The following is a 24,756-nucleotide window of genomic DNA, read 5'->3' on the forward strand; positions in this document are numbered from 1 at the left end:
TTAGTCACTCTGAGCACCGCACAGGACGTATAACGTCACAATCGTCACACACAGGGGGAATTATATACAGGGATTACGCCACTTCACCACCCCTGTCAAACATACTTAACAAGGGGACGGATCCCGCTGGGGATGCCAATTATGTTACGGCCCTCTCGGGACGCAACGGGGTTCTTACTCTGATGTAGTTAGAGGAAGATATATATATCCGGCCCCAAGCCAGTAGAGGCTATCAAGGGATGCGATCCGTGACGCAAGTAACTTAAAGGGAGTAGGGAAAGAAAGGTAAGAACTTAATATAATATAATATAACCTTCACCATTTAAATATATAAAAGTAAAACGTACACAAGGGGGAGGGGTATTAACACTTTACAGAGGGGATCAACACTGTAGTCTTCTGCTGGAGACTATGGATCCTCGAAGCTAGGTGCTGAGTCCGCGGTGCTTTCTTCGTGGCCTCAAGACGTGTCCTCTGAGAACGCCGAGTCTACCCTGGCCACAGGTCAGCCACAACACAGGTCCACTGGGGGCACCGTCGTGGAGGCCGTCAACCACACGTCCAGCAGGTCTGCTGGCAGGTACTGAGCCACCAAGGCTGGTACGGCCACTCCACGAACGATAAAAGGGGTACGCCCTAGACAGGAGTCTCGTGTGATATCACCAATCACCCTCCTGTCGTCAATACCCCAGTGGATTATCGTCTCCAACCGTCGGTCCCGGGTAAATCCTTCCACTGCCACTCCACTGGCAGGCTTAACACACCACAGTGTTCTTCCGGGGGGACGACGTCACGACAGCTGCAGCAAACTTCACTGTATGGAGACTGGCTGCCTCGGGTAGACTGACTACACCTTCAACACAGTGGTCCCAGGTCGGCTCTGTAAGCAGACACGTCATTAATAACCGGGACACTAATACACCACACTCACAGGCTCAGATACAAACGCCCGACATATCCACTCCATAGATGGCGCTCTCGTCGGAGCACCACTTCACCAGAGGTCAGGAGCGGCGGTGTTGAGCGTTGAACCAGACTGGAAACTGGCCCTCGAGGCCAGTACACGCTGTCCTCACCAGGTGTCGTCGTTCGTTTGGCGGGGGTTTCGGGAGCTGACCCACAGATGGCGTGTTTGTCACTGCTCCAGGCTCGGACGCTGTATCCGGGTTCGTAACAGGCCTGGCAGAATAACTCTCAGGGGATGACTCGTTTTTCCTGCAGCCTGAGATCATAACACACCCTTGCCTATCACCGTCTCTCTCATACCAGCAGCATGGTCTCCTGTGTTACGTGTTGAGGACATGAGCAGCAGCATGGTCTCCTGTGTTACGTGTTGAGGACGTGAGCAGCAGCATGGTCTCCTGTGTTACGTGTTGAGGACATGAGCAGCAGCATGGTCTCCTGTGTTACGTGTTGAGGACGTGACCAGCAACATGGTCTCCTGTGTTACGTGTTGAGGACGTGACCAGCAACATGGTCTCCTGTGTTACGTGTTGAGGACGTGACCAGCAACATGGTCTCCTGTGTTACGTGTTGAGGACGTGACCAGCAACATGGTCTCCTGTGTTACGTGTTGAGGACGTGACCAGCAACATGGTCTCCTGTGTAATGTGTTGAGGACGTGACCAGCAACATGGTCTCCTGTGTTATGTGTTGAGGACGTGACCAGCAACATGGTCTCCTGTGTTACGTGTTGATGACGTGACCAGCAACATGGTCTCCTGTGTTATGTGTTGAGGACGTGACCAGCAACATGGTCTCCTGTGTTACGTGTTGATGACGTGACCAGCAACATGGTCTCCTGTGTTATGTGTTGAGGACGAGACTAGCAACATTGACCTAGATTCACGAAGCTCCATGTATTTCTTCATAAGTAGGTTTGCTACGAAGGTTCCTAAGTATGCTCTAAGAAGATGCTTAGGTGCAATTCACGTAGGTCCACTTAGGAAGATATTTGTTGGTTCACCTGCGTGCCGATAGAGGTCACTACTGTGTTTCGTTTGGCCAATCAGAGAGCAGGCAACATTCTTCATATTGAAGATTTAGCGCTGGCTTATCGGAGCTCTATTGCCTCCTATTTACGTCAAATTTTCTTATAAAATTAGTATATTTCGAAGAAAAACTATGTTTTTTTCAACTTCTACAGCCAGCACGGACATTGTAGTAAACAAACATGTTACATTTGTTGTTTACCTACGTAATTCTAAGAGATACTGTGCAGCTGTCCTTGTTGCTCGGAAAATGCGCTGACAATTATTGTATATATTTACTGAATTTACCCAAGGGCCACTAACTATCTAGTGACCTCGAAGAGGACAGAAAGCCGGCGGCTTGTTAAAGGGCCCGCCAATTGTCTTAATTATAGTTTTTACCTGGACTTTGGCATTTACGGCTTCAGCGGGTAGGCGGTTCGATGGGTTTATAACCCTCTTTGTGGAAAAAACATCTGTTTTCAGTCCTACTTGAGAGAACATACTCTCCAACACTATATCTGTGATTGCCCTGTTATCAGTGACTTCATACCAAATGGTATGAGGTACTTTGAGCTCTGTAATTACTTCATACACTCAGGAATATTGGAGATATTCTTGTGCTGCACCCAGATTTTGCCAGTGGAGGCTAATAGATCAGTCTTAAGTATTTTGTTCTCTCCTGATTCCATGTATGACTGGCCATCCTGTGAGGTGAGGATGTTGGATGGGCTTGTAGCTGGTTTTTGATCTACACTGTGTGGTCCTTCATACAGAATAGGGAAGCAGCACATTGCTGTGTATACCTAAACATGTTAAAAAATACATTGTTTGAGAGGAGTCTTGTAGAAACTGGTAAGAGTAATTATAATGTATCCATGATTCAGTGCTTACCTCTTGTGAAAATCGTGAAGAGTTGTTTAGTCATAGTTGATTTGTTTTTTGTACTGAGGCTGGTATTTTGTACCTTGATTCCATGTATGTCTAACCATCCTGTGAGATAGGAGTATTTGATAAACTTATAGCTAGTTTTTTATCTACACTGTGTAATATTCCATATAGAATAGGGTAGCAGCACATTGCTGTGTATACCTAATCTTCTTAATAAAAAAAATCAGTAATAAAGATTTTAAATTATAGTTTGTATTATTACAAGTACTGTATTATACTTATTAAATCATGTTAACCATAGATCATCAAGATCTCATGTTGATATGTCATAGTCATATTTCTTTTGAACTGCTAATCCATGCTAATCATTTTTGAATCATTCAGTAAATTGTGCATTATGTCTCAATTTTCCACTTCCTTGGATATACTGTACAATACAAGAAGATAGAATAAAATAAACCAGTAATATTTCTTTCATTATAGTTTTTATTTAAATAACTGCATCAATATTTTTACAGCTGACAGGATTTGTTTTAACATACAGGTGCATTATTTGTTAAAAAAAAATTTGGTTTATTGTTACACACAATGGTGCTACATAGCCTTCCCAGCTTGATGCCTATTTTTAATACTTACTGATTAATAAATAAATAATAAATAAATTTATTCAGGAAAAGTACGTACAGTTGATTTACAAACATAATGTTGGATTTATAGACAGAGCTAGTACATACAATACCTAAGCCACTAATACTCATAGCATTTCGGGCAAGGTGTGGGGGGAAAAAACATTTAGACTAAAACTTAATAGTAATCGGGTTTAGGTATAAATTGTGTTGAAAGAAGGAATAAAAAAGGGAGGGTAACATAACAGAAATCAGCAATTGTACATGTGGTGAACAAACAGCATTGTTTAAAAAATAGCAAGACATGGGTTGACATTTAAGGGGTAAGGTAGGTTACATGGAGTTAATTAGGTAGTACTTGGTTTTACTTTTAAATTGGTTGAGAGAGGTACAGCCTTTGACATGATTCGGGAGGTCATTCCACATTCTGGGTCCCTTGATTTGTAGAGCACTTCTAGTTTGGTTACACACATCCAAATTGTGTAACAGGAGAGGTCTTGAACACAAATTTGTTCCATGCTAAAAGTAGAGGAATCAGCTGAGTATTCCTCAAATAAAATAAGTTGCCTCAGCTTATAAGGTAAATATAATAAGCATTTCTCAAATAAGTAACTGCCTCACCTCACTGCTTTACTGCTACATAGCCTTCCCGGCATGGTGCCTTCTTTTGATAATTACTTGTTCCACACCCAAGTTGTGTAACAGGAAGAGGTTTTGTACCCCTACTTCCCTCTCTCTTTTTTAATAGTCCATATAGTCATAATTATAGCTTTAAGTATTCAATGAATAAAGTTTTTGACATTTTTACCCTTCTCCTTACCTAACACCATTTGTGCAGCATATTTTTATTTTATGTCTCACCCAGATTTAATTTCAAATAAAACCAAACTAAATGAATTAGAAATGGGTATGTATAGCTAAGGTACACCCTTACTACTAGATGAACAGGAGCATTGGTGATAGTAAATGATCCCATCAGGCAGGGCTCATCACCTTCTCTCATATTTCATGTTCACCAGTGTTTATTTACTTAATAACTATGGGTATAATATCTTGCTATTATAAAACTAATTCTAATATCATAAAAGACATATTTACTTTAAGTTTCAAGCAGAGAATGCTTATATAACTAACACGAAGGACTCCTCTTCACGAGATTCAATTGCTATATTTTGTTCATGTTCCAAAATCTTAAAATCGATCCAGTGTTATGTAGTAGAGAAAAAATTGAGTTATATCCAGTTTACGTAAAGCTACGAGTGATCGACTCCACACTTAGATCCCGGACCAAAATTACGAAAGTTTTTCGATTTAGTGTAGCTAACTGAATACCGACGTAGCCGCCACGAAGGCGCTAAGAAGGACAACATTCGTAGCTAAGAAGAAAAACCTTCGTAAGTACCTTCGTGAATCTGGCCCCTGGTCTCCTGTGTTATGTGTTGAGGACATGACCAGCAGCATGGTCTCCTGTGTTACGTGTTGAGGACGTGACCAGCAGCATGGTCTCCTGTGTTACGTGTTGAGGACATGACCAGTAGCATGGTCTCCTGTGTTACGTGTGAGGACGTGACCAGCAGCATGGTCTCCTATGTTACGTGTTGAGGACATGACCAGTAGCATGGTCTCCTGTGTTACGTGTTGAGGACGTGACCAGCAGCATGGTCTCCTGTGTTACGTGTTGAGGACGTGACAGCAGCATGGTCTCCTGTGTTACGTGTTAAGGACGTGACCAGCAGCATGGTCTTCTGTGTTGCAGTGGCTGGCGGTGCCCTTCGCCATGAGTAACGAGGCCGTGGGCTCCCTTAGCCCCAGCGTGACGGACTGGTTGGGCTCCATCTCCGCGGACACGCCCTGGCTCTGGGGCGAGTGGATGGACTTCGCTGTGCTGCTCATCTTCGGGGGCATCCCCTGGCAGGTGTGTTAGGTACACATGTGTTGCTGCATGTGCAGGTGTATTTTGTGGGCGTGGTTGTGTTTGCAACTGTCTGTAAGAATGTTTTATTTTCTTCTTTTCTGAAGTACAGAAGTAGTGACAGATGTGTACTGTTGTTGCAGGTGTAGTGTGACGTTACTGGTATAGTGACAGATGTGTACTGTTGTTGCAGGTGTAGTGTGACGCTACTGGTGGAGTGACAGATGTGTACTGTTGTTGCAAGTGAACTGTGACGTTACTGGTGTAGTGACAAATGTGTACTGTTGTTGCAGGTGGTAGTGTGGCGTTACTGGTGTAGTGACAAATGTGTACTGTTGTTGCAGGTGTAGTGAAAGATGTGTACTGGGGTTGCAGGTGTAGTGACAGATGTGTACTGGTGTTGCAGGTGTAGTGGCAGATGTGTACTGGTGTTGCAGGTGTAGTGTGACCTTACTGGTGATTGGTACTGGTGTTGCAGGTGTACTAACACGCGTGTACTGGAGTTGCAGGTGTAGTGAAAGATGTGTACTGGTGTTGCAGCTGTAGTAACAGGTGTGTACTGGTGTTGCAGTTGTATTGACAGGTGTGTACTGGAGTTGCAGGTGTAGTGACAGGTGTGTACTGGAGTTGCAGGTGTAGAGACAGATGTGTACTGGTGTTGCAGGTGTAGTGACAGATGTTGGAAATTTCCAACACTAATACAACACTGTTGTATTATTATTAATTATTACTAAATCTACTAATCATTGTAGTAATTAAAATTAACCAAACGTAGAGTTCACATGTACTAATAATTACATCTGTACAATAAGGCTAGAATTCTTACGTCACCAGACACCAGTATTGCGTCAGATTCCATTATAATAAACACAACTATATCCAGTGTGTCTGAGAATTGAGTTTGATTCTCTATAAAACAACGGTGTTCTGTGTGATAATTATTTACAGATAAATTGATCCCCAACTAATGCCAAATAGAGCGTTTATAGTTATAACTGTTATCTGGTAATAAATTTAACGTCACGCATGAATGCCCTGGAGAGACTTTAATCCTCTCCATTGCTTGTTTACCATCGTAAAACGGCGAATAATAATATTTAACCTCCTCTGAATAATAAACCCGTCCTTATCCGAGCATTCAATCACAACTGCGAGAGATGATATTATTCGTAGTTAATAATTTGTGTAGAAAATGCGAGACGCGGAGCGGGGCAGGGGAGACGCCAGTACACGAGGCGACGCCACCGAAGAGAGACGCCATACCCAAGCCACCAGGGTGGACGCCACCAAGAACGTAAGACGAAAGTCGCCACTGTGAGGTGTGAAGAACGTTACAGACAACAACTTAGCTGGTGTCAGTGTCACTTTATACGTCGTGTTGAATTGTCAAGAGATTTAATTGACATTCAGCCAGGAACCTGTTAATTTGTTCCGTGTAGCACAACGTGACCGGCCAGAGAAGTGCGTCAACATCTAGGCTAGGCTCGCACCACGTTCGTTATTACGACACTAGAACCTAGGACGCGAACTTCGGCAAGCCTTAACTTACACAGTGCCCTATTAGCTAAGTACCTTTATTCCCATTTGATGCATCATTTTGGAGGGGTTATAGCTGGTAGCTTTGTCGTCACGCAGAGCGACTATAAAAAACCACAGGTTATTATTAGTCTCCATTCTCTAATTTAATTTTCTTGAGCATAGATGTCTTGCAGCTTAATATGTTGCTACTGAATATATTTTGATTTGCAGTGTGTGTGAAGAATTTCCCGAGCTGTCATTTCCCGTGTTAATCATCTCCCAGTGTTCCATGATGAGTTCAGGAGATTCCGAGGATGAGTCATAATCGATGTCTTGGAAAACGTCTTCAAGCTAAGACCCCTTTCCGTATTCCTTAAATTACATTATCTGTAGTATTCATGCAGAGCACTGTTTTCTGGATTAACATGTGTTTATTATAATTATTAATTTCTCATGTTCATAATCTATGTTCTTATAGGCGATTGTTTCTATTGATTCTATAATTGGTCCTAGGATTAGATTATTGCATAATGAACTGGTGCACGAACCACACTAGTTCCTGGACATATATGAAGTTCCAGTAATAACCCCCTAATGTAGGTGTTTGAGGCTTTGATTCAGTTAAATTATCCAGCCCATTAATTATATAAGTGATCATATTCTCTAGTAGTTTATCCATAGTTACTGGTTCATCTAGGAATTTTCTAATGATCATATTTTATTAGTTTCCCTCTTTACTATAAAAGCGGGTGGTCCTTCGTAATTGATTTTCATTACATTAATATTTAAATAAATAGAGTCAAGCCCCAAATGTCCCACAATATGGTCCTTCGAACCGGATAAACATAAATTATAATTATAAATACTAATTATTAATAACAAATCCTTGTGTGATGTATCTAGACTAACCATTTAATTAATTGTGTCTGCCAACAGCGTAACACATAAGTTAGTCTAAGTCACACCAATTCATTGCTACTTTCACCTCATGTACAAGGTAGCACTAGTGGGACACAGTTAATTGCCCACAACACTTAGGCCTACACTTCATACTGAAGTAAGAATCTTTAGGTCATCAGGAGCATCAGCTCATAACCTTTATATGTTTTCACTTGTGTGTGTAAGTGCACCCAAATAAAACAAAAACCCAAAAATACAGCACAATTATATTCACCTTACTGCACCACAATAATCTTTACCAATCTTATTAGGTAGAATTTAGGCTGAGATTGTGCTGAATTTGGTACAAGCCCAGACTAAATAAATTTATAATTCTTAGTTAGGAATTATCACGACTAGACTTAAACTAGTCAGTAGTGTATGTATAATACTATTTGTGCTGACCCTATTCAGGGTGGGATTAAACTTTGAGATAACTCTGATTGGAGTGTCTCCATAATATTTCATCTTGTACTCATTATTTTGTATGTATCTATTTTGTGTATTGCTGGATGATCCCCATTACCTCTGATGGTGATATAGAAGAGCTAACTGGACGAGAACTAATGGTGAAGTTCAGACAATGCACAAAATATCTAGCTACTTGTTGTTAGGTAGGTACATTTAACCTCAAGTGAGGTAGAGTATAAATTAGCCACATTAAATTAGGCTACATTTAATGTTACTTGTCCACTAATGAACAAGTACCCAAGCTTCATTAGTAATACTCATACTAATCCCATGAAATTTGGACCCAAGCCCAACATGGCTACTCCTGAGCAATTAAGGAGAATCTATATTGGCCTTAAAGGTCATTTGACCAGATTAATTAACAAAGCTGAGGGCTTATCTAAAGATACTCCCATTGACTCTTATCACTTAGAGACATCAGTAAGAGTAGCTGAACTGAAATTTGATCAGGTTAGATCTACCAGTCAGTCTTATCTTACTCTACTGAATACCACAGAAACTGATCCTGATGAAGTAAGTCAAATTGCAGACGATATCTCCCAGTATGAAGATGAGACTCAAGATAAACTTTACATGCTATCTGCACTAGCAAAACAATCTAAATCCAATACCAGTAACACAGGGTCTCAATTCAGTAACCAACTCCAGAGGTTCGTTTACCTACTTTAGACTTACCTACATTTTCAGGATTAGATACAGAAAGTTGGGACGATTTCTGGAGTAAATTCGAAGATGCAGTAGACTCTAAAGCTAACGTTCCTCAAACCACCAAATTCACTTATTTACAAGGCTTGTTACGAAATGAAGCCTTGAAAGTAATCTCTAATATAACACTGACCAGTGATGGTTACACATTAGCTGTTCAATTGCTCAAAACCAACTACGATAACACGGAGAGAAATATTACTGTCTTAGTTCAAAAATTGCTAGATTTACCCTCTGCTAATAATTCCACAGATTCTCTCCAAAATTTCAGACTAGAGTTAGAGTCTTTACTCAAGGCCTTAAGCCTTAAAGTCCAAATTCAGTCAGCTGAATGGATGACCAAAGTAGTTGTTAGGCGAAAATTGCCAAGAGAAACTTTAGATAAGTTGTGTACTATGTACAATAAGACCTTTTTGACTTTGAAAGAGATCACAGAAGGTCTGCATACCTTAGTCGAAAGACAAAGAGCTAACCAAGATGGGGAGAAAGTTTCAAACTCCTCTACTAACTCCCATCGTAACTCAGCTCAAATTGACACTTCGGTCAAACCCAAACAGGCTTTGAATAAGTCTAGTAAATATAAAACCAAGACTACTCCATCCACTGGGAAAAGAAGTGGAAATGTAGGCACTTATTCGGTGTCTCCTTCTGAGATAACCAATGACTTGTCTACTAAAGAGACCAAGTCAAACAAAGAGAGAAGGTGTCTGTTCTGTAATCAAGGACATGCCACCTACCAATGCTCTGTTTATCCTACTTATAATACTAGGATTAAAAGGTTGCAAGAAATACACAAGTGCACCAAGTGCATGGGCTCTCATGATCCCAAAAAATGTGTAGTGCAGCTACGTTCCTGCAATAGATGCAACCAAGGTGTACATCACTACGCCTTATGGGGCCATATCACCCGGATTTAAAAAATTGTTGTTGGGTATTCATAATTTATTATCCTGATACATGTGAAAGGTGCTGCACCTAGGCCAAGTTTCAGCATCTCAGCCTAAATAGAGACGGAGAAAAAACAAAAACAAAAAAAAGACGAATTTTTCAACCATGTTCAAAAAATTTCACAGCCCACAATTGTGAACCAAAATCATTTATACGACACTCAGCTATGACCTTACTATATAATAAAGATTTGCATGTCACATTATTATCCCAGATGTATTTAGTGCAATAATACAGATTTTATAAAAGTTTCCCAAAAACGTATGCAACAAAATGAGGTGTATCATTATTTATAAAATCAATAAATCTACGTAGATAAGAATAATGACATGCGTTTATAGAGGCGTAAACTCTACATATAATGTGCAAGTTTCATGAAAATAGAATAATAAATAAAGGCTGTGAAATTTTATCTAGTTGTAAAAGTTGGAGTTGCGTAGCGCGCTCTCAAAGTTTCTCAACCTGCTGTCACTCGTGACTGGTGATTTACGCATTGCGGCCAGCTCGTATGGAGAGCTCGCATGCATCTAGCTGTCAATGCTTCTCTCTTGTTCGTTTGGTAAGTCATATTGCAGTACAAATAGCTAAAAATAGCATGTTCTGGGAGATATTGTGTGAGCGCGTCAGCATACATCCTCTCTCCATGAGAGACACGCAGTCACTGACTGCACCACCCTCGTGTCAGACCATATGTTGTGTTGCCATATGTTTAGTTTATATTCATTTTATGCATAACATGTTATTTTCAACGCTATTACGAAAAATAAGACATCTACAACGTAAGATACAATACCCCGCGGCGTACTCACGGCGCGAGGACCAGATTCACGAAAGTTGCAGCGGGAAATTTGACTCTAATTACGTTATTTTTCAAGATATCATTAAACGGTTTGGACCACAGTGTTGCCAGTGTGGGAACCGACCTGTGAGATTTATATTTATTTAATTTATATGAATTTATATTTACGTTAATTTATATACTTCGATAGCAATTTGTATAATGATAAGTGGACTGTATTTCTGCAATAATCTCAATCTCACAAATCGATCCTCTACACATTAGGGGGGGTTATTAAATTAATATATATGCAGCCAATCAAACTACAGTATTAACTACATACATTGAAAAGGTTCCTTATCTTATAGTACAGCAGGTTAGTCCACCAGGTATAACTAGGGTGTAGACACCAAATTATCCTCTTTGAGGTAGCTTCCATCACCCAGTAACTGGTGCACAAAATCTTGGTTCCTCGTCTTGACCTGTCAAAAGGGCGCTAGCTGTAAAGCCAGAATCCTATATATGACAAGCTATATCAGAGAAAACACTATACAGTACGTTTTAGTATTTTTCGTAATTTTTCGTAAATATTCCATTTTTCATCGAATTTTCGGGTGATATGGCCCCTTATGTAGAAAATCTTCTACACCAACCATGACCACTGAGGAGAATTCCACAAATTCTACCACAGTGCAATATTGCAAAGTGCATCAAGAAATAAATGTACTTGCTACTGAGTCAGGTAATAATACCACTCTGCCTACAGCTCAACTTAGACTAATAAACCGGAGATCTAGAGTTAACACTAGAGGTCTTTTTGATCAAGGATCACAGAAAACCTTCATTACACAACAGTTAGTAGAGCAGTTAAATTTAAAACCTGCCAAAAGTGTGAGGTTAAATATTTCTGGTTTCTTGACGAATAGTGGACCTCGTGAATACCAAGTAGTTAAGGTATTAGTGAGACTTGGATCTTCCACTAGTCCAATACAAGCGGTAGTAGTAGATAAACTTCCTACAGACCTGCAGGTCACAGGGTTAGCTCGCACTGCGAGACATCTTAAACGAAACCGCATGAGGCTAGCAGATTACAAAATAAATTCTGACTGCCTCACTGATGTTGGAATACTTATAGGCGCGGATCATTATTACAAATTTATAACTGGATGCACCAGACAACAAGGAATGAATTTGTTGTCGTCTGCTGGAGGCAAATTGCTTACGGGACCGGTGCTTTTCCGACAAAATCCAGCGTCAACAAACCAACAATCTAATAACATAATAGTGGCGTGACTAGGCTTGGAACAGTCACCCCTACGTTTCAGAGAAATATCTGAAGATATTGAGTCTGATCCACCTGTACATCGTTTGTGGGATTTAGACACTTTAGGTATTATCCCTGAACAACCAAGACCTGATGATATGTGGACTTACCAGCAATATCTGGATACAGTTGTCTATGAAAATAAACAATACTGGGTAAGACTCCCATGGAAGTTGAATCATCCACAACTTCCAGTTAATTATTTTATGGCAGCCTCACAATTGCAGTCTCAATTAACACGACTACAGAAGCAGCCAGACAAACTGAACATGTATCATCAACTCATCCAACAACAACTTAACAGTAAATTTATTGAAGTTGTTGATAACGATGACCGAAAATTAGGTCATTATTTACCTCATCACGCTGTGGTGAAAGACTCATTGACAACACCTATTCGTATTGTCTTTAACTGTAGTGCTAAAGTAAAGCCAAGCAGTGTGTCTTTAAATGAATGTCTCCAAACGGGACCTAGCCTAACACAAAGGCTACATGATGTGCTGTTACGATTTCGCACTGGTATTTTCGCCTATACTGCTGATATCAGCAAAGCTTTCCTCCGAGTAGGTTTGCAGGAGGAAGATCGTAACTACACAAAGTTCCTCTGGATTAAGGACCCACTGGATCCTAACAGTGATATCATCACATATCGTTTTGCCTCAGTATTATTCGGAGCTACGTCCTCACCGTTTCTTTTGCAAGCAACATTAGACACACATTTGAGGAAATCAAATAGCCCTTATAAGGCAGACATTAGCGACAACTTGTATGTCGACAATTTCCAGGGAACAACTAATGATCAAACTAATTTGGTAGAAATCTACCATGAGGCTAACCGTGAGCTATAGGAGCCAATATGTCATGGGCCAGTCATGGGCCTCAAATAATGAATTACTCAACCAGGTATCTTGAGATGATTTCGGGGCTTTTTAGTGTCCCCGGCGGGCCCGGTCCTCGACCAGGCCTCCACCCCCAGGAAGCAGCCCGTGACAGCTGACTAACTCCTAGGTACCTATTTACTGCTAGGTAACAGGGGCATTCAGGGAGAAAGAAACTTTGCCCATTTGTTTCTGCCTCATGCGGGAATCGAAACCCGCGCCACTGAATTACGAATCCTGCGTGCTATCCACCAGGCTACGAGGCCCCTCCTCGTAATCGAGAAAGAATTTCCAGGTTATCAGGTACCCAATCAATTAAAGGTTCTAGGCGTGGAATGGAACACCAGTACTGACGAGATGAATGTCAAGTCAGTACAAACCGATAACTCAACCCTTACCATGAGAACATTGCTCTCGTTTGTCAGTCAACCATTTGACCCTTTAGGCTTACTTATTCCTATATTAATAAGGGGCAAACTCCTAATGCAGGAGTGCTGGCAGAAACATATGGGATGGGATGATCCGTTACCAAGTGAGTTACAAGCTAATTGGCAGATACTCTCAACGGATTTTAATCAGTTAGGTGTTTTGAAATTTCCTCGTAATGCTTCAGAACCAAACTTACCCACCAATTTGCACGTTTTCTGCGATGCCTCTGGCAAAGCATATGGCGCTGTAGCCTACTTAGTTAATAGTGCACAATCAATTTTGCTCACATCTAAAGCAAGAGTTGCTCCATTAAGAAGAGATCTTTACCTCAAATGGAGTTGACTGCATTGCTGGTGGGAGTAAGATTGGCTAGTTGCCTGACAAAGACACTCAATAATATCCACTTTGGTGAGATTGTCGTGTGGTCAGACAACGAGGCAGTCTTACAATGGGTAAGAAACAACAACAACAAGACTCCCTACGTCAGTAATCGTGTTAGGGAAATTCATGAGTTATCTGCTGGATATAAATTCAGACATGTTCCTACTAAGGACAATCCTGCAGATTATTTATCTCGGGGGTTAACGATAAAACAACTTATCAAGTCTACGCTGTGGTTCAATGGAACTTCATGGCTTGTTGGTGGTCAGTGACCCAAACAAAAGCCACAAGTCATAGTGACCAATATCACCACTCCATGAAAGAACCAGAACCTCAATGAATCTTAGCCATTGATCCTCACAATTATTCTAACCTAAGTAAATTATTAAGAGTGACTGCACATGTGTTTGACTTTCTTGCTAAGATAGGAATTCGACATAAGTTTCCCAATCCTATCCACTACTGGATCAAACGTGCACAACAAGAGACATATGGAAGCGAATATGAAAATCTTCCAGATAAATTACTAAGTCTCTAGGTATCTGGTATGATGCCAACACTCATAATATACTAAGATGTGGAGGACGTTTGCTTCATGCAAAAATTGATCTGGACACAAAGAATCCAATTCTTCTACCTCGCCACCACATCATCACTAAACTTCTTGTTTACATCACCATCAATATGGTACTTTACATGGTGGAGTGTTAGATACTCTCACCGACCTTAGACAAAGGTACTGGCTTCCTCAAGGCCGTCAGACAGTCAAGTCAATAATTAAATTCTGTGTAATCTGTAAAAGATACGATGCTAGAGTATGTCCGTACCCAGGACCTCCTCCACTCCCTGAAGAAAGAGTGGTTCATCTTCGTCCTTTTGAAACCACTGGTGTTGATTACACAGGAGCCTTACTTCTCACTGGCAACCCAGACAAGATTCCAGTGAAAGCATACATTTGTCTCTTACGTGTGCTACAACCAGAGGCGTACATTTAGAAGTGACTTCAGATATGAGTGCTGAAGCCTTCCTCCGGGCCTTCCGCAGATTTGCAGCTCGCAGATCTTGTCCCAAACTAATGATATCGGACAATGGTTCCAATTTTGTGGCAGGAGAAGCTTGTCTGCGAGAAGTCTGGAATCACCCAGAAGTACACGTCAGTCCTGCAGAGACGACAATGTCACTGGAAATTTATAGCACCAAGAGCCCCTTGGCAAGGTGGGTTCTATGAGCGAATGATACGCACAGTCAAGAAGTGTTTAAGAAAAACCTTACACAGACAAAAGGTCAGTTACTCCCGAACTCCAAACCTTTGTTGTGGAAATCGAGGCGCGAGTCAATAACCGCCCATTAACATACCTGTCTGATGATTTCACCCAGAGAGAGCCTCTGAGTCCCTCACACTTGATCCATGGAGGTCTACTGAGCCCTCTCATCCCTTTAGCCGAAGAGGACCCCGTAGACCCGTCACATGTGACCAGAGGTGACTTGGTGGAAAGCTACCAGCATCTTTCAAGAGTTATTAACAGGTGGAATGAGGTGTGGACTCGAGAGTACCTCACAGCTCTACGAGAGTAGCACTACGGAGCTTCGAGTCCTTACAATAAAGTACAGCTTAAACCAGGGGACCTAGTACTAGTCGACAGTGATGGACCAAGGTCAGAGTGGCCCATAGGCAAAATTGTTGCCATTCATCTAGATCATCAAGGTGTCCTGAGAGTAGTGAAGTTTTATGCCGAGGCAACACTACTCTAAAAACTTTAGAGAAGCTGGTTCCTCTCGAATTGGCTGAACGAGAGTATCAACCAGAACTAGCTTCCCCAGTAGTTTTCGAGGACAGTAATTCTGATCCTCCGAGCAACCGCCCCACTACAGCTGCTGCTCAACAATGTAAGCGGAAACTGCAAGCCTATTACAGCTCTGACCAAGAGTAAATCCTTTTACATCCAATTTAGATAACCATGATGATACTGTGGTGAGGTGTCAAGTAACAAACCATTACAAGTCACAATGACCCAGGACATTCTCATCGCAGTAGATTCTCTGTTGTTTGAATTGTGTGATTTAAATCTTTAATTGTTGTATAGGCTATAAATAACATTACTTATCTAGAGTACCTGAGAGTTTGCAGACGTTGAGATTTTGTAACATACACATTACATGTCATAGCGACACCAGTCTCAGAGTTTATTGTAAGCTTTCTTAATTATCAACTTTAGGTAATTCTTAATGACATGTTCCATTTAACATGAAATCAGCAAGACTTAAGTTTCTTGTATGTCCTTGACAAATACGGGACATTCGTTATGTGTGTACTAACATACTAACATACTAATATACTAATATTAATATTAACTACGGGATGGGTGTGTCAGTACTCCACATTACACTGTGACCCGATAAATCTCCCCCCGGAGTTATGTTAGGAAATTTCCAACACTAATACAACACTGTTGTATTATTATTAATTATTACTAAATCTACTAATCATTGTAGTAATTAAAATTAACCAAACGTAGAGTTCACATGTACTAATAATTACATCTGTATAATAAGGCTAGAATTCTTACGTCACCAGACGCCAGTATTGCGTCAGATTCCATTATAATAAACACAACTATATCCAGTGTGTCCTGAGAATTGAGTTTGATTCTCTATAAAACAACGGTGTTCTGTGTGATAATTATTTACAGATAAACTGATCCCCAACTAATGCCAAATAGAGCGTTTATAGTTATAACTGTTATCTGGTAATAAATTTAACGTCACGCGAGAATGCCCTGGAGAGACTTTAATTCCTCTCCATTGCTTGTTTACCATCGTAAAACGGGGAATAATAATATTTAACTCCTCTGAATAATAAACCCGTCCTTATCCGAGCATTTCAATCACAACTGCGAGAGATGATATTATTCGTAGTTAATAATTTGTGTAGCAAATGCGGGACGCGGAGCGGGCAGGGGAAACGCCAGTACACGAGGCGACGCCACCGAAGAGAGACGCCATTACCCAAGCCACCAGGGTGGACGCCACCAAGAACGTAAGACAAAAGTCGCCACTGTGAGGTGTGAAGAACCGTTGCAGACAACAACTTAGCTGGTGTCAGTGTCACTTTATACATCGTGTTGAATTGTCAAGAGATTTAATTTGACATTCAGCCAGGAACCTGTTAATTTGTTCCGTGTAGCACAACGTGACCGACCGGAGAAGCGCGTCAACATCTAGGCTAGGCTCGACACCACGTGTTCGTTATTACGACGCCAGAACCTAGGACGCGAACTTCGGCAAGCCTTAACTTACACAGTGCCCTATTAGCTAAGTACCTTTATTCCCATTTGATGCATCATTTCGGAGGGTGTTATAGCTGGGTAGCTTGTCGTCACGCAGAGCGACTATAAAAAACCACAGGTTATTATTAGTCTCCATTCTCTAATTTAATTTTCTTGAACATAGATGTCTAGCAGCTTAATATGTTGCTACTGAATATATTTTGATTTGCAGCGTGTGTGAAGAATTCCCCGAGCTGTCATTTCCCGTGTTAATCATCTCCAAGTGTTCCATGATAAGTTCAGGAGATTCCGAGGATGAGTCATAATCGATGTCTTGGAAAACGTCTTCAAGCTAAGACCCCTTTCCGTATTCCTTAAATTACATTATCTGTAATATTATTCATGCGGAGCACTGTTTTCTGGATTAACATGTGTTTATTATAATTATTAATTCTCATGTTCATAATCTATGTTCTTATTGGTGATTGTTTCTATTGATTCTATAATTGGTCCTAGGATTAGATTATTGCATAATGAACTGGTGCACGAACCACACTAGTTCCTGGACATATATGAAGTTCTAGTAATAACCCCCCAATGTAGGTGTTTGAGGCTTTGATTCAGTTAAATTATCCAGCCCATTAATTATATAAGTGATCATATTCTCTAGTAGTTTATCCATAGTTACTGGTTCATCTAGGAATTTTCTAATGATCATATATTATTAGTTTCCCTCTTTACTATAAAAGCGGGTGGTCCTTCGTAATTGATTTTCATTACATTAATATTTAAATAAATAGAGTCAAGCCCCAAATGTCCCACAACAGGTGTGTACTGGTGTTGTAGGATAGTGACAGGTGTGTTCTAGTATTGCAAGTGTAGTGTGACCTTACTGGTGTAGTGACAGATGTGTACTGGTGTTGTAGGTGTAGTGACAGGTGTGTACGTGTGTTGCAGGTGTAGTGACAGGTGTGTATTGTTGTTGCAGGTGTAGTGAAAGGTGTGTATTGTTGTTGCAAGTGTAGTGACGGGTGTGTACTAGTGATGCAGGTGTAGTGTGACCTTACTGGTGTAGTGACAGGTGTGTACTGGTGTTGCAGGTGTAGTGACAGGTGTGTACTTGTGTTGCAAGTGTAGTGAAAGGTGTGTACTTGTGTTGCAAGTGTAGTGAAAGGTGTGTACTAGTGTTGCAGGTGTAGTGTGACCTTACTGGTGTAGTAACAGATGTGTACTGGTGTCGTAGGTGTAGTGACAGGTGTGTACCAGTGTTGCTGGTGTAGTGTGGCCTTACTGGTGTAGTGACAGGTTTGTACTGGTGTTGCTGGTGTAGTGACAGGTGAATACTGGTGTTGCAGGTGTAGTGGCAGGTGTGTACTAGTGTTGCAGGTGTAGTGAGACCTTATTGGTGTAGTGACAGGTGTGTACTGGTGTTGCAGGTGTAGTGACAGGTGTGTACCAATGTTGTAAGGTGTAGTGTGACCTTACTGGTGTTGCAGGTGTAGTGAGAGGTGTGAACTGGTGTTGCTGGTGTAGTGACAGGTGTTTACTGGTGTTGCTGGTGTATTGACAGGTGTGTACTGGTGTAGTGACAGGTGTGTACTAGTGTTGTAGATGTAGTAACAGATGTGTACTGGTGTTGCAGGTGTAGTGACAGGTGTGTACTGGTGTTGCAGGTGTAGTGACTGATGTGTAATAGTGTTGCAGGTGTAGTAACATGTGTGTACTGCTTTGCAGGTGTAGTGACAGGTGTGTTCTGGTGTTACAGGTGTAGTGACAGGTGTGTACTGATGTTACAGGTGTATTGACAGGTGTGTACTGGTGTTGCAAAGGTGTGACAGGTGTGTACTGGTGTTGCAGGTGTAGTGACAGGTGTGTACTGGTGTTTGCAGGTGTAGTGACAGGCGTGTACTGGTGTTGCAGGTGTAGTGACAAGTGTGTACTGGTGCTGCAGGTGTAGTGATTGGTGTGTACTGGTGTTGCAGGTGAAGTGACAGATGTGTACTGGTGTTGCAGGTGTAGTGACAGGTGAGTACTGGTCTTGCAGGTGCAGTGACAGATGTGTACTGTTTTGCTGGTGTAGTGACTGATGTGTGTACTGGTGTTGCAGGTGTAGTGACAGATGTGTACAGGTGGTGCAGGTGTAGTGGCAGGTGTGTACTGGTGTTGCAGGTGTAGTGTGACCTTGCTGGTGTAGTGACAGATGTGTACTGGCGTTGCAGGTGTAGTGTGACCTTACTGGTGTAGTGACAGGTGTGTACAGGTGTTGCTGGTGTAGTGACAGGTGTGTTGTGGCGTTGCAGGTTCAGTGAAAGGTGTGTACTAGTGTTGCAGGCGTAGTGTGACCTTACTGGTGTAGTGACAGGTGTGTGCTGGTGTTGCACGTGTAGTGACAGGTATTTACTGATGTTGCAGGTGTAGTGACAGCTGTATATACTGGTGTTGCAGGTATAGTGACAGGTGTGTGTACTGGTGTTGCAGGTGTAGTGACAGATGTGTACTGGTGTTGCAGGTGCAGTGACAGATGTGTAATGGTGTTGCAGGTGTAGTGACAGGTGTGTACTGGTGTTGCAGGTGGTGACAGGTGTGTGTACTGGTGTTGCAGGTGTAGTGACAGGTGTGAACTGGTGTTGCAGGTGTAGTGACAGGTGTGTGTGTACTGGTGTTGCAGGTGTAGTTTGACGTTACTGGTGTAGTGACAGATGTGTACTGTTGTCGCAGGTGTAGTGCGTCTATACTGATGTAGTGACAGACGTGTACTGGAGTTGCAGGTGTAGTGTAACGTTGCTGTTGTAGTGACAGATGTGCACTGTTGTTACAGGTGTAGTGACAGATGTGTACAGGTGTTGAAGGTGTAGTGACAGGTGGGTACTGGTGTTGAAAGTGTATTGACAGGTGTGTATTGGAGTTGCAGGTGTAGTGACAGGTGTGTACTGGTGTTGTAGGTGTAGTGACAGGTGTGTACTGGTGTTGCAGGTGTGGTGACAGGTGTGTACTGGAGTTGCAGGTGTAGTGACAGATGTGTACTGGTGTTGCAGGAGTAGTGACAGGTGTGTACTGGTGTTGTAGGTGTGTTGACAGGTGTGTACTAGTGTTGCAGGTGTAGTGTGACCTTTCTGGTGTAGTGACAGGTGTGTACTGGTGTTGCAGGTGTAGTGACAGGTGTGTACTGGTGTTGCATGTTTAATAACAGGTGTGTACTGGTGTTGCAGGTGTAGTGACAGGTGTGTACTGGTGTTGCAGGTGTAGTGACACTTGTGTACTGGTATTGCACGTGTAGTGACAGGTGTGTAGTGACAGGTGTAGTGTGACCTTACTGGTGTAGTGACAGGTGTGTACTGGCGTTGCAGGTGTAGTGACATGTGTGTACTGGTGTTGCAGGTGCAGTGACAGATGTGTACTGGTGTTGCTGGTATAGTGACAGGTGTGGGTACTGGTGTTGCAGGTGTAGTGACAGATGTGTACTGGTGTTGCAGGTGTAGTGAGAGGTGTGTACTGGTGTTGCAGGTGTAGTTTGACCTTACTGGTGTAGTGGCAGATGTGTACTGGTGTTGCAGGTTTAGTGACAGGTGTGTACTAGTGTTGCATGTGTAGTGTGACCTTACTGTTGTAGTGACAGGTGCTTACAGGTGTTGCTGGTGAAGTGACAGGTGTGTACTTGTGTTGCAGGTGTAGTGACAGGTGCTTACAGGTGTTGCTGGTGAAGTGACAGGTGTGTACTTGTGTTGCAGGTGTAGTGACAGGTGTGTACTAGTGTTGCAGGTGTAGTGTGACCTTATTGTTGTAGTGACAGGTGCTTACAGGTGTTGCTGGTGAAGTGACAGGTGTGTACTGGTGTTGCAGGTGTAGTGACAGGTGTGTACTAGTGTTGCAGGCGTAGTGTGACCTTACTCGTGTGGTGACAGGTGTATACTGGTGTTGCAGGTGTAGTGACAGGTATTTACCGATGTTGCAGGTGTAGTGACAGGTGTGTGTACTGGTGTTACAGGTGTAGTGACAGGTATTTACTGATGTTGCAGGTGTAGTGACAGGTGTGTGTACTGGTGTGTCAGGTGTAGTGACAGGTGTGTAATGAAGTTGCAGGTGTAGTGACAGGTGTGTACTAGTGTTGCTGGTGTAGTGACAGGTGTGTACTGGTGTTGCAGTTGTAGTGACAGGTGTGTACTGGTGTTGCAGGTGTTGTGACAGGTGTGTACTCAAGTTGCAGGTGTAATGACAGGTGTGTACTGGTGTTGCAGGTGTAGTGACACGTGTGCACTGGTGTTGCAGGTGTAGTGACAGGTGTGTACTCGTGTTGCAGGTGTAGTGACAGCTGTGTACTGGTGTTGCAGGTGTAGTGACTGATGTGTACTAGTGTTGGAGGTGTAGTAACATGTGTGTACTGGTATTGCAGGTGTAGTGACAGGTGTGTACTGGTGTTACTGGTGTAGTGACAGGTGTGTACTGATGTTACAGGTGTATTGACAAGTGTGTACTAGTGTTGCAAAGGTGTGACAGGTGTGTACTGGTGTTGCGAAGGTGTGACAAGTGTGCACTGGTGTTGCAGGTGTAGTGACAGGTATGTACTGATGTTGCAGGTGTTGTGACAGGTGTGTACTGGTGTTGCAGGTGTAGTGACAGGTGTGTACTGGTGTTGCAGGTGTAGTGACAGGTGTGTACTGGTGTTGCAGGTGAAGTGACAGGTGTGTACTGGTGTTGCAGGTGTAGTGACAGGTTTGTACTGGTCTTGCAGGTGCAATGACAGATGTGTACTGTTTTGCTGGTGTAGTGACTGGTGGGTGTACTGGTGTTGCTGGTGTAGTGACAGATGTGTACTGGTGTTGCAGATGTAGTGACAGGTGTGTACTGGTGTTGCAGGTGTAGTGTGACCTTGCTGGTGTAGTGACAGATGTGTACTGGTGCTGCAGGTGTTGTGACAGGTGTGTACTAGTGTTGCAGGTGTAGTGTGACCTTACTGGTGTAGTGACAGGTGTGTACAGTTGTTGCTGGTGTAGTGACAGGTGTGTTCTGGTGTTGCAGGTGTAGTGACAGGTGTGTACTAGTGTTGCAGGCGTAGTGTGACCTTACTGGTGCAGTGACAGGTGAGTGCTGGTGTTGCAGGCGTAGTGTGACCTTACTGGTGTAGTGACAGGTGTGTGCTGGTTTTGCAGGTGTAGTGACAGGTATTTACTGATGTTTCAGGTGTAAGGACATGTGTGTTTACTGGTGTTGCAGGTGTAGTGACAGGTGTGTACTGGTGGTGCAGGTGTAGTGACAGGTGTGTACTAGTGTTGCAGGCGTAGTGTGACCTTACTGGTGTAGTGACAGGTGTGTGCTGGTGTTGCTGGTGTAGTGACAGGTATTTACTGATGTTGCAGGTGTAGTGACATGTGTGTATACTGGCATTGCAGGTGTAGTGACAGGTGTGTGTACTGGTGTTGCAGGTGTAGTGACAAATGTGAACTGGTGTTGCAGGTGCAGTGACAGATGTGTAATAATGTTGCTGGTATAGTGACAGGTGTGTACTGGTGTTGCAGGTGGTGACAGGTGTGTAGTGGTGTTGCAGGTTTAGTGACAGGTGTGTGTACTGGTGTTTCTGGTGTAGTGCGTCTATACTGATGTAATGACAGACGTGTACTGGTGTTGCAGGTGTAGTGTAACGTTGCTGTTGTAGTGACAGATGTGCACTGTAGTGACAGGTGTGGGTATTGGTGTTCCAGGTGTATTGACACGTGTGTCTTGGAGTTGCAGGTGTATTAACAGATGTGTACTGGTGTTGCAGGTGTAGTGACAGGTGGGTACTGGTGTTGAAGGTGTATTGACAGGTGTGTATTGGAGGTGCAGGTGTAGTGACAGGTGTGTACTGGTGTTGTAGGTGTAGTGACAGGTGTGCTGGTGTTGCAGGTGTAGTGACAGGTGTGTACAGGAGTTGCAGGTGTAGTGACAGATGTGTACTGGTGTTTCAGGTGAAGTGACAGGTGTGTACTGGTGTTGTAGGTGTAGTGACAGGTGTGTACTAGTGTTGCAGGTGTAGTGTGACCTTTCTGGTGTAGTGACATGTGTGTACTGGTGTTGCGGCTGTAGTGACAGGTGTTTACTGATGTTGCAGGTGTAGTAACAGGTGTGTACTGGTGTTGCAGGTGTAGTGACAGGTGTGTACTGGTGTTGCAGTTGTAGTGACAGGTGTAGTGTGACCTTACTGGTGTAGTGACAGGTGTGTATTGGTGTTGCAGGTGTAGTGACACTTGTGTACTGGTATTGCACGTGTAGTGACAGGTGTGTAGTGACAGGTGTAGTGTGACCTTACTGGTGTAGTGACAGGTGTGTACTGGCGTTGCAGGTGTAGTGACATGTGTGTACTGGTGTTGCAGGTGTAGTGACAGGTGTGTACTGGTGTTGCAGGTGTAGTGACAGGTGTGTACTGGTGTTGCAGGTGTAGTGACACTTGTGTACTGGTATTGCACGTGTAGTGACAGGTGTGTAGTGACAGGTGTAGTGTGACCTTACTGGTGTAGTGACAGGTGTGTACTGGCGTTGCAGGTGTAGTGACATGTGTGTACTGGTGTTGCAGGTGCAGTGACAGATGTGTACTGGTGTTGCTGGTATAGTGACAGGTGTGGGTACTGGTGTTGCAGGTGTAGTGACAGATGTGTACTGGTGTTGCAGGTGTAGTGAGAGGTGTGTACTGGTGTTGCAGGTGTAGTTTGACCTTACTGGTGTAGTGGCAGATGTGTACTGGTGTTGCAGGTTTAGTGACAGGTGTGTACTAGTGTTGCATGTGTAGTGTGACCTTACTGTTGTAGTGACAGGTGCTTACAGGTGTTGCTGGTGAAGTGACAGGTGTGTACTTGTGTTGCAGGTGTAGTGACAGGTGCTTACAGGTGTTGCTGGTGAAGTGACAGGTGTGTACTTGTGTTGCAGGTGTAGTGACAGGTGTGTACTAGTGTTGCAGGCGTAGTGTGACCTTATTCGTGTGGTGATAGGTGTATACTGGTGTTGCAGGTGTAGTGACAGGTATTTACCGATGTTGCAGGTGTAGTGACAGGTGTGTGTACTGGTGTTACAGGTGTAGTGACAGGTATTTACTGATGTTGCAGGTGTAGTGACAGGTGTGTGTACTGGTGTGTCAGGTGTAGTGACAGGTGTGTAATGAAGTTGCAGGTGTAGTGACACGTGTGTACTGGTGTTGCAGGTGTAGTGACAGGTGTGTACTCGTGTTGCAGGTGTAGTGACAGCTGTGTACTGGTGTTGCAGGTATAGTGACTGATGTGTACTAGTGTTGCAGGTGTAGTGACATGTGTGTACTGGTATTTCAGGTGTAGTGACAGGTGTGTACTGGTGTTACAGGTGTAGTTACAGGTGTGTACTGATGTTACAGGTGTATTGACAAGTGTGTACTAGTGTTGCAAAGGTGTGACAGGTGTGTACTGGTGTTGCAAAGGTGTGACAAGTGTGCACTGGTGTTGCAGGTGTAGTGACAGGTATGTACTGGTGTTGCAGGTGTTGTGACAGGTGTGTACTGGTGTTGCAGGTGTAGTGACAGGTGTGTACTGGTGTTGCAGGTGTACTGACAGGTGTGTACTGGTGTTGCAGGTGAAGTGACAGGTGTGTACTGGTGTTGCAGGTGTAGTGACAGGTTTGTACTGGTCTTGCAGGTGCAATGACAGATGTGTACTGTTTTGCTGGTGTAGTGACTGGTGGGTGTACTGGTGTTGCAGGTGTAGTGACAGATGTGTACTGGTGT

The 24,756-nt window shown here is 43.0% G+C and overlaps 1 protein-coding gene across 1 annotated transcript in view; it reads left to right on the forward strand.

Moving 5' to 3' along the window:
* Positions 1-24,756, forward strand: part of LOC123761449 (high-affinity choline transporter 1-like) — a 1,078,813-nt gene that overhangs the window by 708,946 nt on the left and 345,111 nt on the right. Inside the window, exon 8 of the mRNA XM_069313981.1 lies at positions 5,244-5,402. Coding sequence (XP_069170082.1) covers positions 5,244-5,402 — 159 coding nt within the window. The remainder of the gene's footprint in view (positions 1-5,243; positions 5,403-24,756) is intronic.

The sequence above is a fragment of the Procambarus clarkii genome, chromosome 7 (genome assembly GCF_040958095.1).
Source record: "Procambarus clarkii isolate CNS0578487 chromosome 7, FALCON_Pclarkii_2.0, whole genome shotgun sequence".
Taxonomy (NCBI): domain Eukaryota; kingdom Metazoa; phylum Arthropoda; class Malacostraca; order Decapoda; family Cambaridae; genus Procambarus; species Procambarus clarkii.